The 27,476-nt window shown below is 41.3% G+C and overlaps 2 protein-coding genes across 4 annotated transcripts in view; both read right to left on the bottom strand.

Moving 5' to 3' along the window:
- The window catches only part of HSPA14 (heat shock protein family A (Hsp70) member 14), a 42,707-nt gene that overhangs the window by 13,825 nt on the left and 1,406 nt on the right, over nucleotides 1-27,476 (bottom strand). The window contains exons 2-10 of one of the 2 annotated variants that reach the window (XM_015067758.3): nucleotides 27,377-27,457; nucleotides 27,221-27,303; nucleotides 18,807-18,855; nucleotides 18,567-18,672; nucleotides 17,441-17,531; nucleotides 16,587-16,691; nucleotides 15,234-15,395; nucleotides 14,159-14,314; nucleotides 8,110-8,212 (exon numbers count right to left, since the gene is read on the bottom strand). In XM_015067758.3, coding sequence (XP_014923244.2) covers nucleotides 8,110-8,212; nucleotides 14,159-14,314; nucleotides 15,234-15,395; nucleotides 16,587-16,691; nucleotides 17,441-17,531; nucleotides 18,567-18,672; nucleotides 18,807-18,855; nucleotides 27,221-27,303; nucleotides 27,377-27,457 — 936 coding nt within the window. The remainder of the gene's footprint in view (nucleotides 1-8,109; nucleotides 8,213-14,158; nucleotides 14,315-15,233; nucleotides 15,396-16,586; nucleotides 16,692-17,440; nucleotides 17,532-18,566; nucleotides 18,673-18,806; nucleotides 18,856-27,220; nucleotides 27,304-27,376; nucleotides 27,458-27,476) is intronic. The other variant, XM_027073486.2, reaches the window with a different exon arrangement.
- On the bottom strand, nucleotides 20,655-27,434 carry MSANTD7 (Myb/SANT DNA binding domain containing 7). 2 transcript variants are annotated; one of them, XM_053225324.1, is made up of 4 exons: nucleotides 27,377-27,434; nucleotides 27,221-27,303; nucleotides 24,475-25,203; nucleotides 20,655-23,961 (listed from the first exon to the last, which is right to left on the bottom strand). In XM_053225324.1, the coding sequence occupies exons 3-4, from the start codon at nucleotides 25,034-25,036 to the stop codon at nucleotides 23,438-23,440; spliced, it is 1,086 nt and encodes a 361-aa protein (XP_053081299.1). In that variant the 5' UTR covers nucleotides 25,037-25,203; nucleotides 27,221-27,303; nucleotides 27,377-27,434; the 3' UTR covers nucleotides 20,655-23,437. The 2 variants fall into 2 exon arrangements, with proteins under 2 accessions (XP_053081299.1, XP_053081300.1); XM_053225325.1 differs by lacking the exon at nucleotides 24,475-25,203 and having other exon boundaries at nucleotides 27,377-27,433.

Below are 27,476 nucleotides of genomic sequence, written 5' to 3'. Positions count from 1 at the left end.
AACGTTAAAAAAAAAAATTAAAAAAAAAGATTATACAAAGTCATATGTTAAAAACTTAAGAAATAAATCATCATGAAATAGGTCTATAAAACATGTAAATTAAAAATTGAAGCATCTGGGTGGCTCAGTCAGTTACGCGCCCAGGTTAGGCTCAGGTCATGATCTCGCAGTTTGTGAGCTCAAGCCCCACATAGGGCTCAGTGCTGACAGGCTTGGAACCTGGAGCCTGCTTCAGATTCCCGGTCTCCCTCTCTCTGCCCCTCCCCCGCTCGTGATCTGTGTGTCTCTCTCTCAAAAATAAATAAAAATCAAACCCATTTTTCAATCTAGTAGAAAGATGAAAGAAAGACCATGAGGATTACAGGTTTCAAGAAAAACGGTGGGGAACGTATTTCCTTTTGAAGAATGGTGTGGTACAGTCAACCTGCTATTCTATGTGGCCGTCAGGCAGCTTAACTGTGGTATATATAGAACTTAAAGATATTCATATAGTTTATGTGTAGAAAGAATGGACTTTTTTCATACCATCTGTGAGAGAAATCTCAGCACTGGTGCATCAGGTATGATAGATCAAAGGTCTTTCTAACTGACATATTCTACATAAACACTACCAATACTTCTGTTCCCTATAAAAGATTCAATTTGCTGGCTCCTAGAGAAATGAATACTTTGGACTACTCACTTTGCAAGGGACCTGACACACTTTCTTGTGTTGAACTTAATTTACAGATATGAAAATGACAACGTAAAATCATATTCCCCACATTATGTGGTTAAAGATTGATTCAATGATTCATTCATTTATTCAGTAGGCTTCATGCCCAGCACAGAGCCCAAGGTGGGGCTTGAACTCATGACCCTGAGATCAAGATCTGAGCTGAGATCAAGAGTCGGATACTTGGGGCGCCTGGATGGCTCAGTTGGTCAACCGTCCAACTCTTGGTTTTGGCTCAGATCATGATTTCATGGTTCCTGAGTGTGAGCCCCACGCTGGGCTCTGCATTAACAGTGCAGGGCCTGCTTGGGATTCTCTTTCTCTCTCTCTCTCTTTAAAAAAAGAGTCAGATGCATAACTGACTGAGCCATCCAGATGCCTCAAAGATTAATTTTAGAATTCTACATATATCTTTGGAGTAGTTATGCTAATTATATATTTAAAAAACACTGTACAAAGGTTCTGTCCTTGTTTAGAGAAACCTGTTTTATGAGTAGATATTTTTCATGATGAAAATGAAAAAAATTGAAATATTACTTCTAGTTAAAGGATCTAACGTTGAGTTCCATATCAAACATTAACTCAAAATGTAAGATCTGACACTGACATCGTGGAACAGAAGAAAAGGGGTTTCAGGTTCCAAATCTGAAGAAATTTGTTGTGAAAGAAGAAGCATTAATTATTAAATATTTCTATTTGTCAATTTGCTATGTTTTTCAAGCTGGAATTTAAAATGTAACCTTGTATTTTTATACTGAGTTCAGATTGATAATTTCTGGCAGCTGTCTTTTCCTATACCTGACAACGTGACTCACTTTCACTCCTGGCCCCTACAACTGCTTGAGCGGGTAACCTCTCCCACACAGTGCCTCAGGCTATGAATTAAAGGAAAGTAATATTAGCCTCTTTCCTGAAGAACACTGTGTAGGATTATATTACTTTGGCATAAAAGGGAGCTAAAGTGCTGGAAGTTTTGGCTTAGAAGGTATTATGTTGAATAAATGAATCAGATGTATCGTGGTATTTTGTCATTCTAAGCAAGCACTTGAGCCAAAAGGATTAAACTTACAGATATTAAAGTGGCAACCTAAAGTCACATTCCAATACACCCATATTGAGCGTCTCTTGGGAGTATTATTTATTTTTATTTTATTTTTTCATTTTTGAGAGAGAGAGAGAGAGAGAGAGAGAGAGAGAGAAAGACAGCATGAACAGGGAGGAGCAGAGGAAGAGGGAGAGACTCTTAAGCAGGCTCCCTATGCAGGGCTCAAACTCACAAACTGTGAGATTATGACCTGAGCTGAAATCAGGGGTCAGACGCTTAACTGACTGAGCCACCCTGGTGCCACTCTCAGGAGTTTTGTTTTTTAAAAAAAATTTTTTTTACATTTATTTATTTTTGAGAAACAGAATGAGACAGTGTGAGCGGGGGAGGGGCAGAGAGAGAAGGAGACACAGAATCTGAGCAGGCTCCAGGCTCTGAGCAAGCACAGAGCCTGATGCAGGGCTCGAACCCACAAACTGTGATATCATGACCTGAGCCGAAGTCGGATGCTCAACCGACTTGAGCCACCCAAGCGCCTGCTAACTTCACATAAAGTGAAAATAATAAATACATTATCACAGGAAAGTAAGTAATATATTAAAAGAAGAATTCTTCATAATCAAATGAGGTCTGTCCCAGGAATACAATGACAGATCCACATTAGAAAATTATCAGTAATATATCATATAACTTTAAGACAAATGTAAAAGAAGCCACAAGATTGTTTTGCAGGTATCCAAAAATACATTTGTAAGGACTCACCACCTATTAAAACTCCTTTAAAAATAGGAAGAAAAATACTTACTATGAGAAAGAGAATCTATTTCAACCCAATTATCAATAATCACATTTTTTGTTAAAAAGACTAATAATATCCCTACTAAAAAGAGAACAAAAGAAGGACGTTCTGACCAAGGCAACCAAATTAAAAAAAAAAAAAAAAAAAAAGTGAGGGGGGGCACCTGGGTGGCTCAGCCGGTTGGTTGAGTGCTCTTTGATTTTGGCTCAGGTCATGATCCCAAGGTCATGGGATCAAGCCCCACATTGGGCTCTGTACTGAGTGTGGAACCTGCTTAAGATTCTCTCTCTCTCTCTCTCTCTCTCTCTCTCTCTCCATCTGCCCCTTCCCCACTTGCACACACTCTCATTCTCTCAAATTAGTAAAAAAGAGTGAGGGATACATATTTGTGAGAGAAAAGTATTACCACTCCTGTACAGCCCTTTCCCAGAGCTCTCAGCCTACCCCAGCTACCACCCATTTTCCTGCTGCCCTTATAGCAAATCTTCTCGAGAGTTCTCTGTACTTGACTGTCCGTGATCTTGCCTTCTATTCTATATTAAACTCACTCCAGTAACGTGTTTCTCTCCATAACGCCACTAAAACCACCTGCACCAGTCACTTGCATATTGTCAAGCCCAGTCAGTGGTCAATCCTCGGGCCTCACCTGCTGGACCTCCAGCAGCACAGGACAGTTGATGTTTTGCTCCCTTACCCAGTTTTACTTGTCTCTTGGGTCTCATGCTTCCTCACTGGCTAGTCCTAAAGCCGCTACCATTAGGTCCCTTTTAGGCCTGTAAATGTCCAGAGCCCCTGGACCCTGTCCTGAGGTGTCTTCTCTGTTGGGGCTCTATCTCATAGGTCATTTCATCCAGTCATGGCTCTAAGCGCACACGGACACTGATAAGTATGTCTCCAGCTAAGAACTCTCTTAAAATCCAGATTCGTATGTCCAGCCACACTGCACTCTTTACGTTGAAGCCAGAGGCATCCAAACTGTGATGTGATCCTGGTCTCTATCTCCCTTACCACTTGGTTCACTCAGTTCCACCCGCTACCCTCACTGCTGCTCCTCAAACACAAGCTTGCTCTCGCCTTGCTGTTCCCTCTGCTTGTAAAACTGGCAGATATGCACACAACCGGTTTCTCCATTCAGGTCTCTCATCAAAAGCCACCTCTTTAGGGGGTCCTGGGTGGCTCAGTCGGTTAAACGTCCAACTTTGGGTCAGGTCATGATCTCACGGCTTGTGAGATCGAGCCCTGTGTCAGGCTCTGTGCTGACAGCTTAGAGCCTGGAGCCTGCTTCAGATTCTGTGTCTCCCTCCCTCTCTCCCCCTTTCCCACTCGCTCGTGCGTGCTGGCTCTCTCTCTCTCTCAAAACTAAATAAACATTAAAAATTAAAAAAAAAAGTCACCTCCTTAGATGGAGCTCTTATCTGAAAAATCACCCTTTCCCAATAGCTATGCCTTCATCCTGCTTTATTTTTCTTCACAGCAGTTATCCCAACTGGGCACTCTTTTCTTTAAAAAAAGAACAAACCTTTTTTTTTAACCTTTATTCACGTTTGAGAGACAGAGCACAAGTGGAGCAGGGGCAGAGAGAGAGGGAGGTACAGAATCTGAAGCAGACTCCAGGCTCTGAGCTGTCAGCACAAAGCCCGACGCAGGGCTCAAACCCATGAACCATGAGATCATGACCTAAACTGAAGTTAGACACTCAACTGACTGAGCCACCCAGGCGCCCCTGGACCTTATTTTCTTTATATGTTCCTTTACGTATTACCAGAATATCCCTAATAGCATGTTAAGTTCTACTTCGGCAAAGACTTTCTTACATTTACTGCTATATCTTAAGAGCCTAAAACCTGCTTGCCCAGAATAGGTGTGCTCAATAATTAGTTGGAGATTAATTAGAATATTGAATTTAAATGTATGCCGAGGAAATTTAGAAGACGTTGTGAAAACAGAAATACCAAGAGTTCATGACATGGCAAAATATAAGATAAATAAGGAAAATCCAATTAAGTATTCTGTTTATAGCAAAAACAAATTAGAAAATAAAAATACAGAAGACCTCTCATACACAATAGCCATAAATTCCACAGCACACATAGTGATAACTTAATGTAAATATTGAGAAATGTAAAATTTAAGAAGATCTGAACAGAGGAAGAGATCAACTTCATGGTTAGGAAAACAAAATACCATGAAGTTACACCACCATCCCAAATTATTTTAAAGACTTAATGAAACTAACGAAATCACAGTGCGATTTTACATAAGAAGCTAAAAAATAACTCTAAAGCTCTCTCAAGAAAGTATGAATAAATGGAGTTTTGAAAAATTGCAATATTAATAATGAATGTTTACACCTACTCAGAAAGTAAATTGTTTTTTGGTGAGCAATTTGGTAACAAATATTAAAAGTTTTAAAATTTGTGATTTATTCCTAAATTTTATTCTGCAGGAGTTAAGGATGCTCACAGAGCCACAAAGAGCACTGTTTATAAAGCCAAAGTAACCTACATAGCCAAAATAAACAATTGGTTTTATATATTAAGGTATGTCAATACCAAAAAATACTATGTAGCTATTAAAGTTGCAGCTGTAGAATGTGGGAGCTTGGTTAAAATGGAAGGATTAACTACATCAAAGTACTCTTCCACAAGCCCACAAAACCGACCACAAAGAAATCGAAGATATAAGTGTATAATGGCAAAATAAATGAGAGCGAGATCTTGAGTTTGGAATTTCAACAAGATCTGGAAGCTGGAAAAAAGAGGTAACTGTCTTAGACTAGATGAAGTTTGAGAAAACCAGAGAAAGCAAGACGGTTTGACTCTCAGAATCCCTAAGTGGCTCAGGACTTGGGAACAGCGAGCACCACGGAAAGTGAGGGGGAAGCACAGGTGTGAAAGCAGGAGGACCCATAGGGAGGACACACACGCAGTGAGTCCCCAAGCCCCTCCCCTAAGCCAGAAGGAGGCCACCGGCACCTCCTCCCACACTCAGAGAGGGGGGGCCTGGACCAGGTATGGGTCCGGCCGGGCAGGAAGGGACACGGAAACAGGGTCAGTAAGGGGAAGTGTCCACACTAAAGGACAGGCCAGAAACCAGGCACGTCCTGCTCAAGCAAGAGATCAGAAGAGTGCTCTGACGGAAACAAATCCTGCTGGGAAGAGACCTGCAGACAGGAGGATGAGAAAGGCGATGGGCGCAATGAGGAGTGAAGAAAGAGCTCGGGTCACAGAGGCAGACTGCCTGAGCTCCAGCCCTGGTTTCACGGCGGCTCCACCACTTACGTGCTTAACCTCTTGGGAAACCATGGTTTCCTCATCTGAACACAGAGACGATGATGCCTACCTCGTGGTGCTGCTGTGAGCATTCACTGTTTTAAGGCATGTAAAAGTCCAGTCAATCCCTCCTCCCTCTCCATAGGAGGATTTTCCCTCCACACCCACTGCCACTGCCCTGGCGCTGCAGCCCTCTCCGCAGCTGGAGTATGTGTCCCGGCCCCGCTGTCAGGCCTGGCCATGTGTCTAGCTGTGGCCAACGGAATGGGAGTCCACTGAAGCGCACTGTATCTAAGCAGAAGCTTTTTAAAAGCCGTGCATGTTCTCGCAAGCCCTCTCCTTTCCCCTCTGCCATGAGAAATGCCCATCCCAGATAGCCGCTCCTTCAGCCTGGGGTCACGGAATGAGAAGCCCGTTTTAGAAAACAGCTGTAGCAACAGACCTACAGTCACCTTCAGCTGCCCACCTGCAGCTGGGGGTTGTTTGTTACTGTAAGGTCAACAAACTAGAGACAACTCCCTTTTGAAGTTCTCGAAAACTTATATTTTAGAAATATCTGGTGAGTGAATCTTTAACAGCATTCTTTATCCAAGGAATGTATTTGATCTGAATTCAGGCAATTGAGAACTGTACCATTTGTGATATCGTGATATCTAAATGTCAGGGCTCTATGACCAGTTAATGAAGGGAGAGAACTTAGGTTAACCGATCACTTATTATGGTACACGCGATATTTCACTTAACCCTCACAACAACCCTAAGGAAGACTGTAGTATATTACTACATAATACTGTATATTACAGTTAATATTCTGATTATGTAAAGCATTTGTATAAATACATTTTTTAAAAACCGCAAAGATTTAAATAAATACGCAAAGAAAATGAAGTATTTAGGCAGAAGGAAACACAAAATTAAACATTTAAGAGAAAATCCTCTGGTATCAATAAAATACTCAGACTATCTTTCTTCAACAATTCTTTCTTTAAATGTAAGACTCAGAGTCAGGGAGGGAAAATGCCTGTCTTTAGGTACTGCTGATAATGAGTATTAGTTAATGCAACTTTTTCTTTTTAAATTTAAATCCAAGTTATTTACATATGATGCAACTCTGTTAGAAAGTAACTGAAGGTAAAGGTAGTCTTACACTATTTATACTCTTCAACCCAATAATTTTACATTAGGAATCCACCCCAAATATGGTAAAAGCCGATGTTCATAGGTGGGCATCACTTTTGGGTGATGAGGGGGAGACCCAACCTAGTGTCCACAATAGATCAATGAAATAATCTATGGTGCCTTTCCCTTCCTAGCATATTAAGAATCTATTTAAAATTGTGTTATGAATATTCTACAGTAATATGGGGAAAGGAATTGGTTATAATATTATATAAAGAAAATAAAATTCAAAATCGTACAGATTGGATTAGTTAGAAATGTTCCAAAATACAACAGTGGTTGCCTTTTGGTATTTCCTGCATTTTCTTTTATGAGTATTTTTTTTAAAGGAGTAGAAACAATCTTGGGGGAAAAGGAAATATTAACGATTTGAATATTTTTGAAAGTCTCAAAATACTTTCTTACGCGAGCAGAGAAAAGCGGTCTGGTGTACTGTTAACAGCAAACTTGGGAACTATGCGGTGTAAAATCCTGGCTCAACCACTAACTACATGATCGCCCAGAAGTTACTCATCATTCTGTACCTCGGTGCGTTCACTGAAAAAATGGGGCTAAATACAAGCACCTGCCTCATAGTGTTGTTGGTGACGATTCAATGAGTTAATTCATTTAAAATACTTAGAAACAGTGCTTGGCACACAGAAAACATGCAAATACCTGTCAGCTTTTGCTTACATATTAAAAAATATTCTGTAGGGGTGCCTGGGTGACTCAGTCAGTTAAGTATCTGAATTCAGCTTGGGTCATGATCTCACAGTTCGTAGGGTCAAGCCCACATCCGGCTCTCTGCTCTCAGCATTGAGCCTGCTTCGGATCCTCTGTGTCCCTCGCTATCTGCCCCAACCCCGCTCTCAAAAATAAATAAACATTGAAAAAAATATATACATATTGGAAAGGAACTATTCTTTTTTGCTAGGAAACTGGTAAATATTTACCACTGGAGCCAATAATAAAAAACTCAATTTTCCTTGCTCATATAACACAAGCTCAGAAAATATTTAAATTAACAAAAATATTATCTTAGTACGAAGGGGCCATTTCCTAAATCCCAAGTCTGAAACTACTCGTAAAATAAATAAGAAAAATATAAAAGTATTACCTTATTGATATCATCTGCTGTAAATCCACTTTGTTCTAAGAGTTCTCTGATTGCTTCTATACATTTATTAAAAAGTGGAGAACAGAGAAGTTCAAATCTTGCTCTGTAAACATACACACACACACACACACAGAGGAAAAAGCAAGGAGAAAGGCTTAATACAATGAAACAAGTTTTCTTGTGAAGGGTAATGCCAAAGCCTAATGTGATGTTTTAAGAACAAGTTTGTAGGGGCACTTGGGTGGCTCAGTCGGCTGAGCCTCTGACTCTTGATTTCGGCTCAGGTCATGATCTCACAGTTTGTGGATTCGAGCTCTACATCAGCGCAGAGCCTGCTTGGGATTCTCTCTCTCCCTCTCTCTGCCTCTCCCCACCCCCTCGCACCCATATATTCTCTCCCTCGCTCAAAATAAATAAATAAACTTAAAAAAAAAAAAAAAAAAGAACAGGTTTGTGAACAGAACAAGATATTTAACACCTAGCAGTGAACTCCACAGGGAGAAAACATTTGAATTATTCATCTACAAATGTATGAAGGCATTCAATGTCAAATTCAGTTGGAAGATTCTTACCCATGGCTTACTTGTAAGCTTTCAAAAAAACCTAAAAATAAATAAATACTCAGTGTATGGCATTCCCAACAAAGCCACAGATTCAAATCAAACCATCATTTACAAGCTTTTGCTATTTTTGTATGTTAAAAGTTTAAAAGATTATTTCTCATTATTTTTTTTTTTTTATAATCTGAGACTATGCTGTACATAAACTTAGTTCTCTTGCTCTGAGAAGCTCGAATGCTAGCATATAATTTTAAGAAAGATCTATGTTTGGGGCGCCTGGGTGGCTCAATTGGTTAAGCGTCTGACTTCAGCTCAGGTCATGATCTTGTGGTCCACGAGTTCGAGCCCTGCATCGGTCTCTGTACTGACAGCTCAGAGCCTGGAGCCTGCTTTGGATTCTGTGTCTCCCTCACTCTCTGTCTCTCCCTCCCCTCACTAGTACTCTGTCTCTGTCTCTCAAAAATAAATAAAAACATTTAAAAAAAATTTTTTAAATCTATGTTTATGAAAAACGCACTCCCTAATTTCATGCTAAACTTAAATGCAGATGACTGATTTTTATTTTTTGTGCTATCTGTAGATACTGAAATATACTTTACCATTGAAATCTTTGTGATAAAGGCAAAATTTCTTTAATGAAACATTACAAATTCTATTTCATTCCTAATAGATAAGCAGTAATAAACAAACATACACTGAGAACTTGGACTAACTCAGTACTAAGTTAGAAATTCTAGAAACAGAAAAAATACACAACATTCTGCCCACAAAGAGATTTCTGTTCAACTTAATGCCTTTCTATCTTTGGGGCTATAGTTTGAAATCTCTCTTAAAAGAGCTAGTGCAGTGCTAATAGAACTTTCTATGAGCCACCAGCCATGTCAGGCTATTGAACACTTGAACTGTGGCTAGTGCTACTGAGGACCTGAATTTTTACTGCTCTTCCTTTTCCCCCTGTGATTTATTTCTAATTAATTAAAATTTAAATAGCCACTGGCTACTGGTTATAGTGCTGGGCATACAGATCTAGAATCTTCAGGAAAGCCCAGGAGGGTGAAGAAGCTAAACTCTAAGGGCCAGATGAGGAGTAAATTTAACCAAATACAGTCAGTAGAATCCTAAAAATAATACTGTAATTCTGGAAATTTTCACTATGTTTCCAAGTTACCTATTAGGTTGTTGAGAGGTCTGAATAGTGAACCATTGGTAGGTATTACTACTGTTAGTAACATGCCAGGCAAAATGATAGGGCAATGTGCTCTCTTTGGACTCTCTCTGGGTAAAGGCATAGTCACTTGAAACCAATATTTTGGGTTCTGTAAAAGATAAGGGAATTTAAAACAATTTTACGTACATTAAACCTGTGTTCACTAAATATCATGAACACCATCGAAACTTAAAAAGGTTGCCAATGGATGACCAGAGCCAACAAAACCAAGACAGACATGAATCTTCACTAGCGTATGACAGTGACAGTATGGACATCGGGAGTCAAACTAGCTGGGTTTGAACGCCCAGTCCGTAGCCAACACTTACACATTCTTACTCTGGAGCCCTGGGCAAGAATGAGACATCTGTTTCAGCTTCGTCATGTGTAAAATACGGAAAAGACCACTACTTACTTCACGGGCTGTTACCGGGATTTGAGGAGTTAACACGTACTACTACTTAGACTCCTGCTACACTGTGTTCACTAGTAATTTAAATACCATTGAAACACGTGCAAGCCCCACATCAAATTGAAGCAACAATTTAAGCCTTTCTTTCAAAGACCTAGGATGCCTTTTCACACACTACTCTTTGTAGCTGTAAATAGCAGCGCAAGCAATCACAACTGATGTCATTACTTTGGGAACGTTGGGAACGGTTATTTAGTCGGACAAGAACTACACCTCACAAGTAAACACGGGAGAGCTCTCCTTCTACTGATGGCTAATAAATCTCAAAAGGACGAACAAAAAAACCCAAGGTGAGAAAATTACACCTAAATATAAATGTATTTGGAATTTTGTTCTTGTTGTTATTTTAATTCTCCATTTTCTCAGCATTAACCCTAATAATTCTCAGGAACCCTCTATAAATTAACAGCAGGGTGCAGCCCAGTGGTTATTAAGGCTTCTTCACAGCATTTTATTACAACTAACTTTTGTCCCCAAGCGACTGATTCAGGGCCCATCTTTCAGCCTAGCCCCGCTGCTGATTCTTTTACAGAACCTGAAAATGACTGTATAACATAACCGCGGCCAACACCACAGCTGACGGAGTTCTGAGGCCAGACAACCACCACTCTGCTCCACGGGGTTCAGGCCCTGTGCCTCCCCAGGAACAGCCGTGCTGCTATGTGGGGACACCATACTTGCGATGCACTTCACCAGTCGGCTTCGAAACCGTGGGAGATTTCATCACATATGTTTACTCCAGGAGGAGGCATAAAGTTATGTAGAGACGTTATTAATAATTTTATACCTCAGTATCTTATATTTGCTTGATCCATTATTTTAACTTAGAAAAGAAAAACCTAAATATGGTAAAGAAACTACTGTTCTTCATCTTTCATTGTAGGGAGTCAATAGAGTACATGTAAATTTCATGAATCAGGGTAAAAATCTCTCATTTAGAAATACGGAGACAACTCTAAGGAACCAAAAACAGTAAGTTAAAAATGGCTGCCTCTGAATCACATAAAGAAATAAAATACTGATATGTACTGCAACATAAACGATCCTTAAAAACATGCTAAGTAATGGAAACCAAACATGGAAGGTCATATACCATATGATTTCCTTTATGTGAAATGTCCAGTGTAGACAAAAACATAAAGAAAGTACATAGGTGGTTGCCAGAGGTTGAGAGTGGTGGGAACAGGAAGTGACTGCTAATGGGTATAGAATTTCTTTTGGGAACGAAAATGTTCTAGAAGCAGAACCAGAAACAGATACTGGTTGGTAATAGTTTCATAAGTCTGTGAATATACAAAAGTCCACAGAACTATACACTTTTATGGTATTTGAATATTTTAATAAAGTCATTAAAACAATTTGTTTTTCTTAAATGGGTGGCTCTAATGAAGAGGCTGGGCAGGAGAAAAGTGAGATGACACCAGTCCAGTATCATCAACTCTGCTATCCTATTTCCTACCACCTTTTCCATATCATCTCTGCTGTCATATCCCTCTCAGGACCCATCCTCACGCCCTTACAGTCTCAAAGTTCCCCTGCATCGACTCCCTTACACCTCCAAGGTCTTGCTCCCGGGCCCTGGTCACACGGACACCTGAAATGCTAGCCTGCTTCCCATGGCCCCCTTCCCCCCCCACTCCTGCCAGAGACACCCTGCCAGCCACATTTTAGACAATGGCGCCTCCTGCTCCCTGCACTTAGGAAGCTCTTTATTACCACCAGGATGGGGCCCTGGCTCCGCAGCAGGCATTCAGGGCCTGGCTGGGTTCATCCTGGCCTCTCCATCCTGAATTCTAATTAGGGTCAGCCTTCACCCAGATGCCGGTCGTGCAGCGCCCCCACCTCCACCCAACACACACGGACGGTGCCACAAAAGGTCAGACCCCTGCTTACAGACCGGTGCAGCCCCCTCACCTCTTGGAGCAAGTGCGTCATCTCTCCCCGACAGTGTCCCTCCCCAGAGCGGAAGGACTCCAGCTGCTCTGTGCCCCAGGGACTCTATGCAGACTGTCTCCCACTTCTCCAGAACTTAGTTGGGCTCAGCTCCCCCAAGGCTTGGAGCCTCCCTAAGCATCTCAGGCCCGTGTCCTGAACCACAGGCGCAGCACCCGCAGGCCATGAGGCCTCGGTAGCTGACGGAACCACCTTGGAAAGGGGACTGAGAATTCCTCGGGACCAGGGCTTGAACTTGTCCACATTCCCTGCCCAGCAAGCACAGAGCTCACAGGACAGCATCAACCTGAACCAGGCACTGAATACATGAGGTAAGGTGGGAGGAGGAAGGGGGGGGTGCTGCCGGCCAAAGGGGCTGCCCCTCTTCCACCTAAACAACACATGGCATCGCCCCGGGGCTCAGTACTGCGATCAGGCTGGTTGATAATGTGGTTCCAAGTCATAGAAAACTGTCTGAATTCTCCTTGTCTGTGCCCTGAAAGCCTTAAATTTCTGGCCGATTCTTTCTTTATGCAAAGTCTAGCTGCTATAAACTGAGGAACACAAAGCTAGGATGGCAGGAGACAACCTGGTCACCCCAGGGAACAGGACAGTCCTTCAGGAAAAAGCAGAGGCCCACCTCACCTGGACCTCGGCTGTGGGGAGCCCAGTGACCATCAGAGCTCTCTTCCACAGGCCAGGCAGAGACCTGAGCACACAGAACCCAGAAGGCCCATGGGTCAACAGCTACCATTCCTTAGGACTGATCCGTAAGGACACTCCAGGAGGCCCACAGCAGATGGCTGCCATCCCACAGGATCAGTAGAGCAGGTGCCTGCCCAGAAGCACTGGATTTGGGTGATTCACCCACAAGTGCAATACTATCCAGGCCCAAGTCTGTCAGTTTCCTGATGTGCAGCCCAGACCACAAAGTCCCTAGGTTCCGCATCTTTGTGCAAGTCCTGAGATCTCTCTGAGGGTACCAAGGCCAACTGGTAGATTCTGTGGATTCCTGGGAGTGCGTCTAAAGCACCAGGATGCCCGCTGGGCCCCAAGAACACTAGGAACTGCGCCCAAACTCAAAGTAGGCAAACGATTCCGCACGTTGTTTGCAACTGAACAAAGCCCGCGTCAGTGCACGCTTAAGGGAAGCGGGGATTGTTCCCCTCCCATGGTCCAGGTCGTCCTTCAGTGCCTCAGGGGAACTTGTGCAGACCAGAAACACTCTGGTTCGCAGCTCCCGGCCTCCCACCGGCAGGCCTCCCACCCCTGCAGGCTCGCTGCGGGGCAGGAGAAACAAAGGCGTGCTGGGCCAGAGGCCCGACCCAGTGCCAGGCACGGCGATCCAGTGCCAGGCCTGTCCTGCAGGGCTCACCGGGGCCGCCCAGCTGGCCCAACGTGGCCAGGAGCCCAGAAGTGGAGGCAGGAGGTGGGAGGGTCGCAGAACCAAGGGGAACGGGGGCGCGAAGCAGACGCAGAAGGGGCAGGCGCGGGATCCGCCCTGATTGCAGGTGCCATGGGCTTCCCGCTCCTTCTCCCAACCCTCCTGGCACTGGAGGGAGGCAGCAGCGGCCCCACCGCCTGGGCATTGCCTCACCCCGGCCTGGAATTTTTGTTTGTTTGTTTGTTTGTTTAAATGTTTACTTATTTTTGAGAGAGAGAGAGAGACAGAGTATGAGTCAGGGAGGGGCAGAAACGGAGGGCCACAGAGAATCGGAAGCAGGCTCTGAGCTGTCAGCACAGAGCCCAACTCGGGGCTCGAACTCACCAACTGTGAGATCATCACCTGAGCCGAAGTCAGAGGCTTAAGCAACCGAACCGTCCAGGTGCCCCTGGAATTTTGTTTTTTAAAGTTCTTTGGACTTCATTCAGTTTTACCTGGACACATTGCAGTCAAAATCTTGACCTTCATATAATGAGTCAAGGAAACAATTGGCACTTCCCAAGGTTGACAAAGAATGCTTTGCAATGTCAGCACTGTTCATCAGCTTCATCATGGCTCGGGCGTTCCCTCTCACATCATGTTTGAAGGATCTAGATTAAAAATATAGTCTCTGAAGTTTAAAAATTACTAGGCCATTTAGAATTATGTGGATAATGCCTACTAGGACAATAAGCCCATACATTAATATTAATATCAGATGTTACTACAGGTTTCAAACCCTCCAAAATCTCTGAAGAAAATTCTTTGCAATTAAAAGAAGGGCCTCCTTAAAAAAAATGAGTAACAAATATATTTGATACTTAGAACTGCTCTATTCTGTGGCCATAATAATAACCAATTGAGCCACCCAGGCACCCCAGTATAGGTCTTTTTGAAACAAGTAAGTAATTACCTCTTTTTCAAGACTTTTTTTACCTAGTCAGTTTAGTCAAGCTGATGAAAATACTATTTCAGCCAAATATTTTTTAAGAGTGGCAATGTCCGAAATAGAACCTTTATCTATTTGACTCTTGATTTTGAATGCAATAATTACATCTAGTAACAAAACCAAAATGCTGCTTGTGATAGCAGATTAGTAATTAAATAAACACTCCATAAGACACTAATTCACTGGGATGTGACTGTAACATAAGGTAACCTTCATCAGATCTAAACTTTTAAAAATTGTTCAGAAGGTATTGAGCCCTCAAGTGCTTGTACACTCCTTTATCTAGACATAATAGCAGCACCCGAGGTATTAAGAAATTTAATTGAGACCCACGTTCATGAAGTTCAACATCTGGCAGGCCCTCACACTAAATGAGAAATCTGAGCCCACTGTACTGGACAACTTGCCCTCTGCTTCCCTGCAAATGCCTGGAGAGGACATTGTAACTCTAGACACAAAAATATCCAAAGCACTGAAAAAAAACCCCACATCCTCCTTTGAAGCAAGGCAATTTAAAACAGTACAAAAACCCAGAAGAGAAACTTCAATTAAAATATATCATGAAATCCATTAATATTTACCTCTGAAACTCTGAAGCCAGATACTGTGCTAAGGTTTCTGTGAAATGTGTACCTCCTATGTTATCATCAGTGTTTGTTGAAAGAACACGATATATTCCACTGTTCACTTCCATGACACTGACAGATAAGGATGTTCCTCCAAGTTTAAACACCAAAATATTGCTTAAAAGAAAGAAAACGTAAGTAAGTTATGAGAGAATCACAAAACTTTAAAGGCAGGTTGGACATTGGAAGTCACTTAGTTTAATCCCTTTATGTCACAAATAGTTGATTAGTGCTGAATTAAGCCTGGAACCCCTATATTCTGAATCAAAACCAAAGTCTGTTTTTATTTAGTTGCATATGTAAACTGGATTCTTTTGAGTAACTGGAGTTCAAAACACTAACTTTTCTTTTCGTGGTTATAATGAATCATAACAGAATTAAATACAGAAACTTTATGTGCTAATATTATCCAAGTTACTACTACAATGACACATTCTGTAAAAATCAAACATATGCAAAACTAGAAGCTCATTTCTGATATTCTACATAAACTAATTTCCTACTGATTTATACATACTAACTTCTTTAACTGTGAAATAGTAGTAAGGTGAAACAACTAGGGAAAATAAACACATCAGAATTAATCTCCCTAACGGTGTCTGTGTCAGATATATTAGAAGTTTCAACAACTAAATTAGGAGCATGTCTTACTATTTCATTATCAAAAAACGCTTTAAATCCCATGCTGGATTCCCCCCATCTCCTGCCAAGAAAAATGTATATAAAAGACTTACTGTTTCTAAACATGTTTAATAATTGGAATTGGTAGAAAAATTAACAGTGCCTTGGCTTGAGTTGGAATTTGGCTGGGCTTATAAATTTCAAATCCTCCTCCAATAAAGACAAATAATATGAGAGGGGCGCCTGGGTGGCTCAGTCGGTTGAGCGTCTGACTTTGGCTCAACCATGATCTCATGGTTCGTGGGTTTGAGCCCCGCATCAGGCTCTTTGCTGACAGCTCAGAGCCTGGAGCCTGTTTCAGATTCTGTGTCTCCCTTTCTCTCTGCCCCTCCCCCACTCGCACTATGTTTCCCTCTGTCTCAGAAATAAACAAACATTAAAAAAAAAAAAAGGCAAATAACATGAGTAATAAGAAGACAGCAAAGTTCAATCTTCCCTCCTGTTATGTCCTTTCTCTGCTCTCCTAGGAAGTCTTTCTCATCTATTTGAAAAACCCCAGGTGAGAGTTTCAATGTCATTTCATCCATAAAGGCTTGGAACCCACTGCTTTATATAATGATCCCCATTGCTATAATCTAAAAATGTTTTCTGCACTGAAAAACTTAAAGCTGCAAATATGGTTTTTACCTTTTTCCAGTGGGGCAGTCTTGTCCAATTCCATAAGCCAGAAGAGCTGCAGATGGTTCATGGATTAACCGCAAAACATTAAACCCAGCAGCTCTGGCTGCTTCCCTGTGGACAATTTGCTTTCAATGAGTTTAATGTCACAACACGTTCGAGTATTTTCTTGACAAAAAAAAAAATAACGTGCTTATAACGAATAAAGAAAAGTCTCAAAAATGTCCATGCTTATAAATGTTAGAAAGAGATTAAGACAAATTTATAATACATTTTGGAATTTTCCAGTTTCTTTAATTTAGGGTCAGTTTTTAACATCCCACAAGTTCAAGTAAATAAAGCAATTATCTGTCCCACAAGCAACTCAGATGACTGCCAAAGTGCCAGATGAAACTCTATCCTCAAAACAAAGGTATACATGCTCATCAATTACATTTTCATAATGACCTATAAAAAATAAACGCAACTTTTTGTTTAGATGTGAAGATCTAATAAGGTGAAGAAATAATTGCAAATATATCTAAAACTGTATGTATTTTTATATAATTCCAACATAAACCTTGATTATATGAAAGTAAGGCAAAGCAACTTATAAACATGAACTTAACCCGGTAATTAAAAATATTTCCAATCAAAACAGCTTAATAAGGTACATCTAATTTTATGTTCTCTTGGTATTACAGATAGGAAATATTAATGATCGTTACTATACTTTTTACCATACTAATTACATATGTAAATATATACATCTGTTTACAAATACAATTTTATTGCCTAAGGTACTTTCAATTACAGTTTTACCTTTTACTACATTGTGATATTATAAAATCTATATTTGCTCTAAGCAAACAAGATAAACTTACCCAAGAGCATTTTTTTGCTTTTCTCCAAAATCAAATGGAACAGTAATGACTACATCATTTGCATCTGAGCCCAATACAGAATGTGCTGTTTCTGTATTAAAAAATAAATAAATAAAAATAAATTCTAATGACACAAGAAAAATGTCATGATACTTTGTGGTTTATTAATTTGTACCATGATCTTCTCACTGTAAAGATTTTCCAATTCACTTATTTGACCACCCCATTCATGTTCTTCTCTGGCTCTCTTAAATTTGTTAAGTTTACTTACTAATTTTGGGAGCGATAGAGACAGCATGAGTGGGAGAGGGGCAGAGAGAAAGGAAGAGAGAAAGAGTCCCAAGGAGGTTGCACACTGCCAGCCGAGAGCCCGAAGGAGGGCTTGAACTCATGAAAACTGTGAGATCATGACCTGAGCCAAAACCAAGAGTCTGATGCTTAACTGACTGAGCCGCCCAGGCGCCCCTCTTCTCTGGCTTTCTTAAATCGTGCATAACTTTTTGTGGATTTGGAAATCTGTGGACTGGAACCAGGTACTTTCCAAAAAGCCTGGCTCTTAGGCTTCAAAGTTTCAACCATCTCCCAAATTAGACTGCTTCCATTAACAGTGAGTCTTTCATGTGTCCATGTGAAGACAAAACAGCATGTTAGTTCAACACACTAGAAGAATGCCTTCCATCCCACAAATTCGTAACAATTCCAGAGCTGAAGTGAGTCTTATCATCTGCTCCCGAATTTCCCAAATTGTTCCACAGCACTGCCACTCGGTTTTGAGTCTTCCTTGGAAGTGTTAATGAGCCAGACCTACTTAATCTACCTAAAGAACTGTTCAAAGAGCACTGTCAATCTTGAGCAGAGAAAGAAACTCTTCACACTTATTTGGCCACTTCAATTTAAGAAGCTGTGGAAATGTGAGCCTGGCCCAACCCATTTACATTACTTCTAAGGAAACCAAAGTCAGGGAAGGTTAGTCAAATAACCAAGGTCACATGGACAGTTAGTGACACAGTCAGGTCTGGTGTTAGGTCTCCTTAATCTGCTCAATCACCCTGCTTCTCTCCAGATCAAGAAACACCTCTAATTTTTCTTTAAGGTCAACTTTTAAAAGGTCTCTTTTGCTCAATACCTTTCATTTTACTAAATATCAGTCTGGCAACATCTTCTGGGTTAACAAACTTTGTTTCTTCTCCAGTATCTATTTCGTACCGTAACTTTCCATTCTTTTCAATGACCTATAAAGGAAATTGTAGGTGTGTTACATAAGGAATGATTTTAATAAAGATAGAAAGTTTCAAAATAATATAATTGGTTATGACCTTGGCAACGACTTTGTGTAACGGAGAGGTAATAATAGAACCATACTCACTAAACATTTACTTTCCGTGATGTATTTCTGAGCCTGCGGATCATCAGAGCTGTCCATAAAGATAAAGATAATTATTAAAATCAGTATTGTTGATGAGTAATATTTAAGGAAGACTATATTTTTAATATCACTAAACAAATATAAAAATATAAACAAAATCATGAAGTTGCTTAATATTAACAAATCATGATATATTATAAGTGATAGGATTAAATGGACACAATTATTTAGTGGTTATAGTAATCCTATTAAAGTGTTAACCTGCATGCACACGCACGCACACGCACACACACACACGTGTTAACCTTCATGTTTGGAAGTAAATAGCTCTTATTTGTTCTGATCTTGCTATTAACAGATGCTATACATCTGAGGGTAATTTTTCAGAATATCAATGATTTTATGTCATATATACTCCCATCTGTGATGGTGAAGACTGATCACTGACAATCACTGAGATAAAAAGGACGAAAAGAAAGATGTCAAAGTAAGGGCAGACCAGAATACCTAACGCCATCTTTGTTCCTTGGCTCATGAACATGAATCAACACCCAAAGCAAAAAACAAAAAAACAAAAAACTGAGCTGAAGTATGAATGTTCTATGTGGAAAGGTGCAGCGTACTGCAAGTAGACAGATCTATAACGTCCTACCCAAAGTAGGTATTAGATAAATGTATACGGCAATAAAAAATTAGAACAATGGATATGATGTTGCTCAAAATACCAATTTGTGCAGACTAAAAAATGTTTTCACGTGTATTACCTCACTTGCTCTTCACAACACCTCAGTGGGGTTAATTTGGCAGGTATTATTTTGGAGGTAATAGTTCATAGAGAGTCAATGCCTTGTAAGTTAATAAGGAACACTTGGTACTGATTCCAGGCTTCTCTATCAGGCTGGTGTTGTTTACATCTAACCGGCTGCCTCCCAGTAACAAGGTAAATGACTAAAGTACCTCTACCCCTTTGGGCAGTGACAGGAGTCCTTGATTCTTGCTATAATTTCATCTAGAAATTAAAGGAAACCCTTCCACTTTAACCCTCCTTCCAAGGGGTTGCAGCTATTCCATTCAGAGACCAGTCTTTAAAAAGAGGAGTTGAAAATTAATAGCAACTAACTGCTGAAGTTATTGGGCATCCAAAGACCCTAACCTGTGTAAATAAGAGGAAGACAGAAGGGTTTAAGTGACTAATTCGGCTTAGAACTGTCTAGAACACTTGCAGATTCCTCACACTTCTTCTCTATCACCTAAAAACTGCTAAGAGAGGAAACAGGTTAAAGTAAGTAGCTTGCCCACAGTCCCATGGTTAATTCATGGCGGAACTGACTGGAATCCAGATCTTTAATACAAAGTTTAGTATTCTTTTCACTAAAAGAATACTCTTTTCCTCCCTTTCTCTAAATCCGGTATTTCGACTGGATCCTGGATAACTATTTTAAGAGTACGCCAAAAAAAAGATGAAGCGTGCCCATACTTATTTATTTGCACCAATACCATTTCAGCATGACACTTACCAGTTGTTCTCTTTAGAACGAGCGTTGTGGTCAACCAGGACAATTTATCCTGTTATCTATCCTTCCTGTAAGCTACCCAAGTCAAGATAGTTCGTTGCCAAAAAGCCTATATTATGGAATTTATAGACATTTTAGAAATGGAAAATTATTTCTCAACTCCCCTGCGAAGAGGGCCCCTCTCATGTGAGGACAGAAAGCACACGAAGCTCTCAGGGTCGTATGAAGGCGAAACCTTGGAGATTAGCTAGTAGAGAAGCAGAAAGCAGAGAGTGGAGGTGACGACAAATGGTCGTGGATATCGCCAGAAAGTAGCGGACTGACCACAAGTACATACAAGTAAAAACTTTATTTGTCCACACCAGGATTAAATCACTTAACAGAAACACAAAGGGTGGTGGGAGGTTGGCATACACAGCACCTCATTTACATCACGGTCTTCAGGAGGCAGAGTGTTAACCCCACCGTCGTACCACAACCTTTACAAGCACTGCCGCTTTCTCTTCCTCGTCCTTCCTTAAATGTCTCTTGCACCATCAGCAGACTGTCGGAGCTGGCACACAGCAGCACTAATGTGCTCCAGGGCGGTCTTCCCCATCACTGTCACAAGACAGTGCCTTCCACATCTGAAAGCGTTTTTACATTCATCTGTTCATCTGGCCCTCACCACACTCCCGCGAGGTAGGTAGGAGGGTTGTTTGTCTCTCCCTCTGTGGGTGAGGAATGGGAGTCACAGAGCGGTAAGGTGACCTGCCTAAGGGTGGGCAGGCACGAACGGCGGGGCCCAGAGCCTAGGCAGGGTTTCTGAGCTTGTTCTCTTTCAATGAGAATGGCCTCCTCTTAACAGTGTTTTCTTTTTCTGTTTATTTCATTAAGAACTTTCCTTTTCTTCTCACATTAAAGTTATTTCACCCAAAAGATTTTCACAGTACTACCTCCTAAGTTTAGCTCCACTCCTGTTCTGTAGCACTTATCTCAAATAAAGCCCTGCCTACGTACTTTTCTACCATTAACAGGTTAATAGAGTACAGGCCTAACTCTCCTTTGAGTACTTCCCTGTTTTTCCAGAAAGTCTACGTACTTATATTAGCGTTACCCCGTTAAAACAGACACATACAAAGGCCTAAAACAATGGAGAAAATGCACACACATATATATCCGTTTCACTGCCTTAATATGGGCTTCTTTAAAGCAAGGAACCTACGTCTGGTGTGGTGCTTATGTAAGTGGAGTATATTAATAAATATTAATACCGTAGAATGCTCTCTTAAAATACAACTGTTACCAGTATTTCAAACATACAATATGCTACTGTGACTAAAAATATTACAATTAAAAGTTTACTTTGCCTTTTTCTTGTTATGTCACTTATAGAATTGTTTTAGAACTAGAAGGTACTAGAAAAGTCATCTAGTACAAATCATTTTAAAGAAATTGAGGCACCAAAAGGGCAAGTCACCTGCCCGAGGTCACACACCGTGACAGGGTTAGAATCCAGTGCTCTAGCACATCAGCTGCCTTCTACACACATCACCCGTTCATCAGTGCAGCTTGCCTGCCTCCGACTCACGCTCTGGCTATATTCCTAGTGTTGTTTTGACTCTTTCTCCACCCACCTGCATTTCCAGCACATAGGTAAGCACCCAAGCCTACAAAATATAAAACAAAACCTCTTCAAATATGCCTGCACTTGTTTTTTTCAGCCTGTAGACTGGAGGAAAGCCTTTTAAATTCCAAGGCTCTTATTTGTATTTCCTGAAAGTACTAAGCAAACCACTTAAAAGCTTTGAAGTTTGTTGGTTTCATGACGGCCAATAATGGCATTCTTTCTAAGGTAAACTGGAAGTATGGCTCAACATCTTCGTATCTCCTAAAGGAAGCGTGGATGTTTTGGGGGAAAGGAGGACGTATTTATTGAGGGCTTTGTGCTTAAAGGAGTCATCTACTGCAGGCGGTCTTTATCCACACCATCCTCAGTTGTTCCCGCTGTCCTCTTCCACCACAGGCCATTAACACGGTGAACTTTTGTCTACACTGTATGAGAAAAAGTGACTTTGCAAAGTTCCCCAGAAGCAAAGTCTTCTAGGGCTTGCCTCTGTAACATACTAGACAGAAAAAAGGCTAAAAGAAAGGAATGAAATTAGCTGAAAGCACTTGGAAAACAGATTCCAAATTGTTTCCACATGTTGTTCCAAGTGACACCCTAAACCTAAAGACATGTAATTATGTATATTAGGGACCCAAATAATATGGAATGCAAAGAATTTACTTACATTTAATATTTTATAAAACAGCCAATACCTCATCATATCGAAGACCATATGAATCGTAACACACAACTGTAGCTCCCTGTCCGTTCTGAATTATATCCTTAGAGTGGTAAGACACTAAAAACCAGTGAAAGGGAAGGAAAGCTGGTTTGACCATTGAGTGCTTACTAGTAAGTATGTCATAGACACAGCAGTGAAAATATAAGAGATAAAGGTATAAACGCATGGATCTATATCAGTCTAATGAGCCAGAAAGGGATTAAAAAAATGAAAACCTTACACTTCTAAGAAACAGTCAAGTTAAACTGGTAAAGATTCAAGCAATGAGGTCACGGCAGACACCATAATTCTTTGTCAACTAACGTGCCTCACCCTAGCCATACCTCGGCCAAGGTCATATGCATTAATAACTTACATGTATATAGTGTGTAGTGCTTTTAAACTTTTAAACCCTTTCACATCTACTAGCCATTGGGTCCTCACAACAACCCTGTGAGGTAGGCAGGTCAGGAGTTATTACCGGGCCCCCATACAGATGAGGAAACTGGTGTCGAGGTAAACTAAACTGCCCCACACTAGCAGCGAGGCCGCAGCTAACCCCCTCTCTGGTCTCGACTCCATCTGTTCTGTCAGACCACTCCTCGCATACCCGAGAGGTCTTCAAATTCGTGAAGAAGCTTGGAAAAGCAACTAGCTCATACGTTCCCGCTACTCTGCATATTAATGGTTCATCCGCTTTTTCTTTCCTTTATTCCTAAGGACGTGTAAAAGGAGCCAGGGTACCAAAAGGCAGGTGTTGGAACTGGGCTTCTACCAGTTTAGGAAACAGCCTCTTTGTAATCAATTCTTAACTTTTGGTATTCGAAATTAACCTCTGAAGCAATTTTTCGAGCCCTAGCTGAAAAGCACCGGTGGCCTCTTCCACCGCCGTGGCCAAGCGTCTGACTGCGATCACGGCATCCCTGCGGAGCTCGTTGGCAGTGTCTTGCTGAGCACTGGCCTCCTCACCAATAGCAATCAGCCTGTCCAATTTTTCTTCCTCACGCTTTGAAAGTTCTCGTGCCAACCTCCTGTTTTCTGCCAACTCGGCCGCAATAGTCCTGGCCACTGACCGCCTTCTTCGCCTCGCCCACCGTGGAGGGGGCTCACCGGTCAAAGGCCTATCCCCACCAGAAACAAAAGGAACTGTGGAGGAGGAGACCGGAGGCCGCGGTGCGGAGGCCACCCCAGGAGTGTTTCGGCTGGTGCTGGCGCACGGACTGGGCTCACCGGACACACCCAGGCGGGTCATGGGGCTGCTCTGACAGGGAGCAACCGCACCTCTGAAAAGGTGGTGGGAGCTGCTGTAGCTGGGGGTCCCTTGAGAGCACCCTGAAAAACAAAGCAACAACGTTGCAAAGAGGACATTCCTGCTAGGGGAATGCTTGGAGCCAGCAGCGGAGTTGAGAAGACAGTTACAAAACTAAGGCTGGAAAGGCCTCTTTCCACCAGGGACTGGGAAGATCTCAATTCCTTAATCTGGACACTTTGGCCAATTGCAGTCTTACCTCTAAAACCTCCCTGTTGCCTTCCTGAACCCTTTTCCACATAGCCAGCCAGCCCCATCTCTAGTCACGAATTCCTACACACCCACTATGAATAACGGCAAAACTAGTCTGGTTCTAAAGAATACTTCATCCACATTTAAAAAGTTCTAATATCTTAGATACTTAAGGTCATTGCTTTTAAAAACCTGGAGCCCTTTAATTGACCACGAGGCTTAAAAAATAAGAGGGCATGGGGCAGAAATGGAGACAATGTTGAAGAGAACACCATCCAAACATATCCTGCTGTTTAGAACCGAGTGACTCTGGCACCCCGATCCTTCACATGCTTGGGAGTTACCTGCACCCGAGGATTCATCCCAGGAGTCCTCAAGGTCACTGGTTTCTCGCATCTGGTCACTGATTCTCAGTTGACAATCCTCATCTGATTCCTTAACTGTTTTCAAGATAGGCTGATGATCTGCTGCCTGAGTCCTTTTTGCTCTGAGAATGCTGGGTCCCTCTTCCCCTGGGGTGTCAGAGGCCACTAAGTTCTGATCACAGTGCTTGGCCCAAGTAGTGTCCTCCATTAAGTTGTCTGGGTCAGTCACTATCTGATTTCGGAGAAGCTGATCCAATGTATCATAAAACGGACAGTGCGGCGGATCCCCCACACTCGTGGCATGGGCAACGTACGCCTTTAAATATAACGCCTTCAGAACTTTAAACTTGGAGCGGCACTGACGTTCGGTGCGGCGGAAGCCTTCCTGCTGCATTCGCTTAGACACAGCCTGATAGACATCTGCATTATGATGCACAGTCTGGAGGCGTTGAATATACTCTGCCTCGCCTAGTATGGAGAGAAGCGTTCGTGTCTCCTGTCTGGACCACCGGATGCCCGCACTGCTATTGGAACTGGCCATAGTGGACTGGGAAGGAAGATTAGCTGTGGGAAGCTCCTGGGCAGCAAGGTGCAAATCTGAAGGTGTGGGGAAGCTCTGTGTGCTCTCAGTGTATTTCCAGGAGCCAGCCGATTCTTCCCTCTCAGGGCTAATTGTTGAGAAGCCAGGTCCAAGGACCGCATTTCTGGCTGGAAGGCCACAGGGGAATGAGAGTTACAGAGAGGGTCGTGAGGATAATCGTGGCAGCAAGTTAAGTGGTGCTCCCTGTAAGTACGGTGCAAACAGGCAGGATGCCAAGACTAAGAAAGCCCAACTTTGGGAGTTTGCCCAGGACAGGTACTGGACCAGGGGCTTCGAGGGGTCTTATTGGCTTGATAAAAGGGGACTGGCTCCTCCACAAAAGACAGAGTGCTTCTAAGGCCAAGACCTGGTATAAGTGCATATCTGTAAAAATCACCTTGTGTTCTAAGTAGACTGAGGGCAGAACATGTGGACCAGGACGCAGCTCACTCTAGAGAAGTGCACGCAGGATCATGGTGTAACAGCAGGTCTGAAGAGCGCTCATCCTTTACTAGCCCTGGGGCTATATAACACCCATCTGACTGTCACCACTGCACTTTGTTAAAAGGTTAACTTTGGGGGCGAGAAAAGTACACTTAAGCTGTTCCTGACAATACAAAGATGTTGCATGATATGGCAGAAGACAACCATATCATTACTCTGATCATCTGCCCTAAAAAAGGGCTACCAGGACAAAGATCTACTGAAATGTTCTGTATCTGGATCGTATCAATGTCAGTATCCTGGTTGTGCCACTGTACTATAGTTTTCCAAGATGTTACCATCGAGAGAAAGTGGTAAATCCAGTAATATATTGGATTTCTCTGTTTTTACTTCCTACAACAGTATGTAAATCTACAATGATCTCAAAATAAAAAGTTTAATAAAAAAAAAGCCCTATTTTGGCTGCTTATAGCGAATCTAGCTTCAAGGCCCATGTACGGCTCCCCGCCTTTTTAGAGGTTTTTTTTTTAACTTGCAAATTTTTGACACCAGCTAATTTATTTTCAATATGCTCAATACTAAGTTTTATCAACACATAAATGGATATGGGAATACATTTATCATCACAAAAATTTTAATTCTCTCTAAAATATTATCATTTTTGACTTTGTGCATAAATACCCTAAGGGGGAAAAATAATTACCAAGTTCAGCTTAAATACGTGTAAGGGATAATAAAAAAAAAAATACCTATACATATAAAAGAAATAAATATTAGATTTAATCCATAACCCTCGAATCCTAAGATCAACACAGGACATTTCTACTTAAACTCTCAGAAGTAGAAAGAACCTGAGGCTAAGTTAGAAGTCCTAAACCACAGTCCTACCTAGCTCACCCCTCTAACTGAGTAATACTGTAACTTCTACGTGTCTTGATTTTCTCATCTACAAATGGGAAGAAATAAAACCTGCCCTTCCAATCTTTTAGGGATTTGAGAGGATTAAATAATAGATGTGAAAGCACTTTGAAAATTTAAAAACACTGTATCAAGTATTACTACTCCAGTGAAAATGAAAACCTCTAATTATTATGTCAATCTATAATTCGAGGAGACAGAAGTCTGGAGAAGCAAGCCTCTTTAATCTTTTAATTAAAGTTACAACAGATGATTAACCTGATTCTTAAGATGTTAATTAAACTGTTTCTTTAATGATTAAATTCATAATGCAGCTGGAAAAGTTAGTTCCCAGAAAGTGTCACAAAAGGACCCGAGGAAGAAAATCAATAGCTTCTATATACGTTATGACCAACTGTAATAGATTTTGCAAAATTCGACTTCAGTACAGAAAAATCTTCAAATTCCCACAAAATCTTTCAAATTCTTTCAGTGACGTAAAAAGGTGAAAAGTCCAAATTACCACTTCTAAATGACACAAATTATCAAGCTATATGAATGTTGGCATTCATCAATAAGAACAGACCCATCAGCAAGAAACAAATATCTGAGTGAATCCCATCCTTGACAAGATTCAACACTAATTATCAAAAGAAAGAGCCTACTTGGGATAATCTCTGAAATGACTCAATCATAAAAAGCAACAGAAAACCAAACTGGTGTTTCCAGTTTCATTGCACATTATGTTTAGAATGTATAAACACATTTTCTTCCCATGTGTAAGATTATTATTTTATTCCGTACCTTCTGCCAAGGATCTGCTTTACTTTCATTACTGTATTTGAAATATTTCTTATTCTACTTTGTTTTGCTGCCAATCCAACAACCTGAAAAAGAGCAGTATATTACAATGCATGTAATTCTGCTTATTTCAAAATACAAAAATGAGGGAAATAGTACCTCTTCATTTTCTGTGTAAGCAACTACAGCTGGAGTAACTCTGTCACCTGCATCATTTGCAACCACATCAGCCCGGCCATCCTGGAAAAAAAAAAAATAG

Source organism: Acinonyx jubatus, chromosome B4 (genome assembly GCF_027475565.1).
Source record: "Acinonyx jubatus isolate Ajub_Pintada_27869175 chromosome B4, VMU_Ajub_asm_v1.0, whole genome shotgun sequence".
Taxonomy (NCBI): Eukaryota; Metazoa; Chordata; class Mammalia; order Carnivora; family Felidae; genus Acinonyx; species Acinonyx jubatus.
This window is presented reverse-complemented; position numbering and strand designations above follow the sequence as displayed.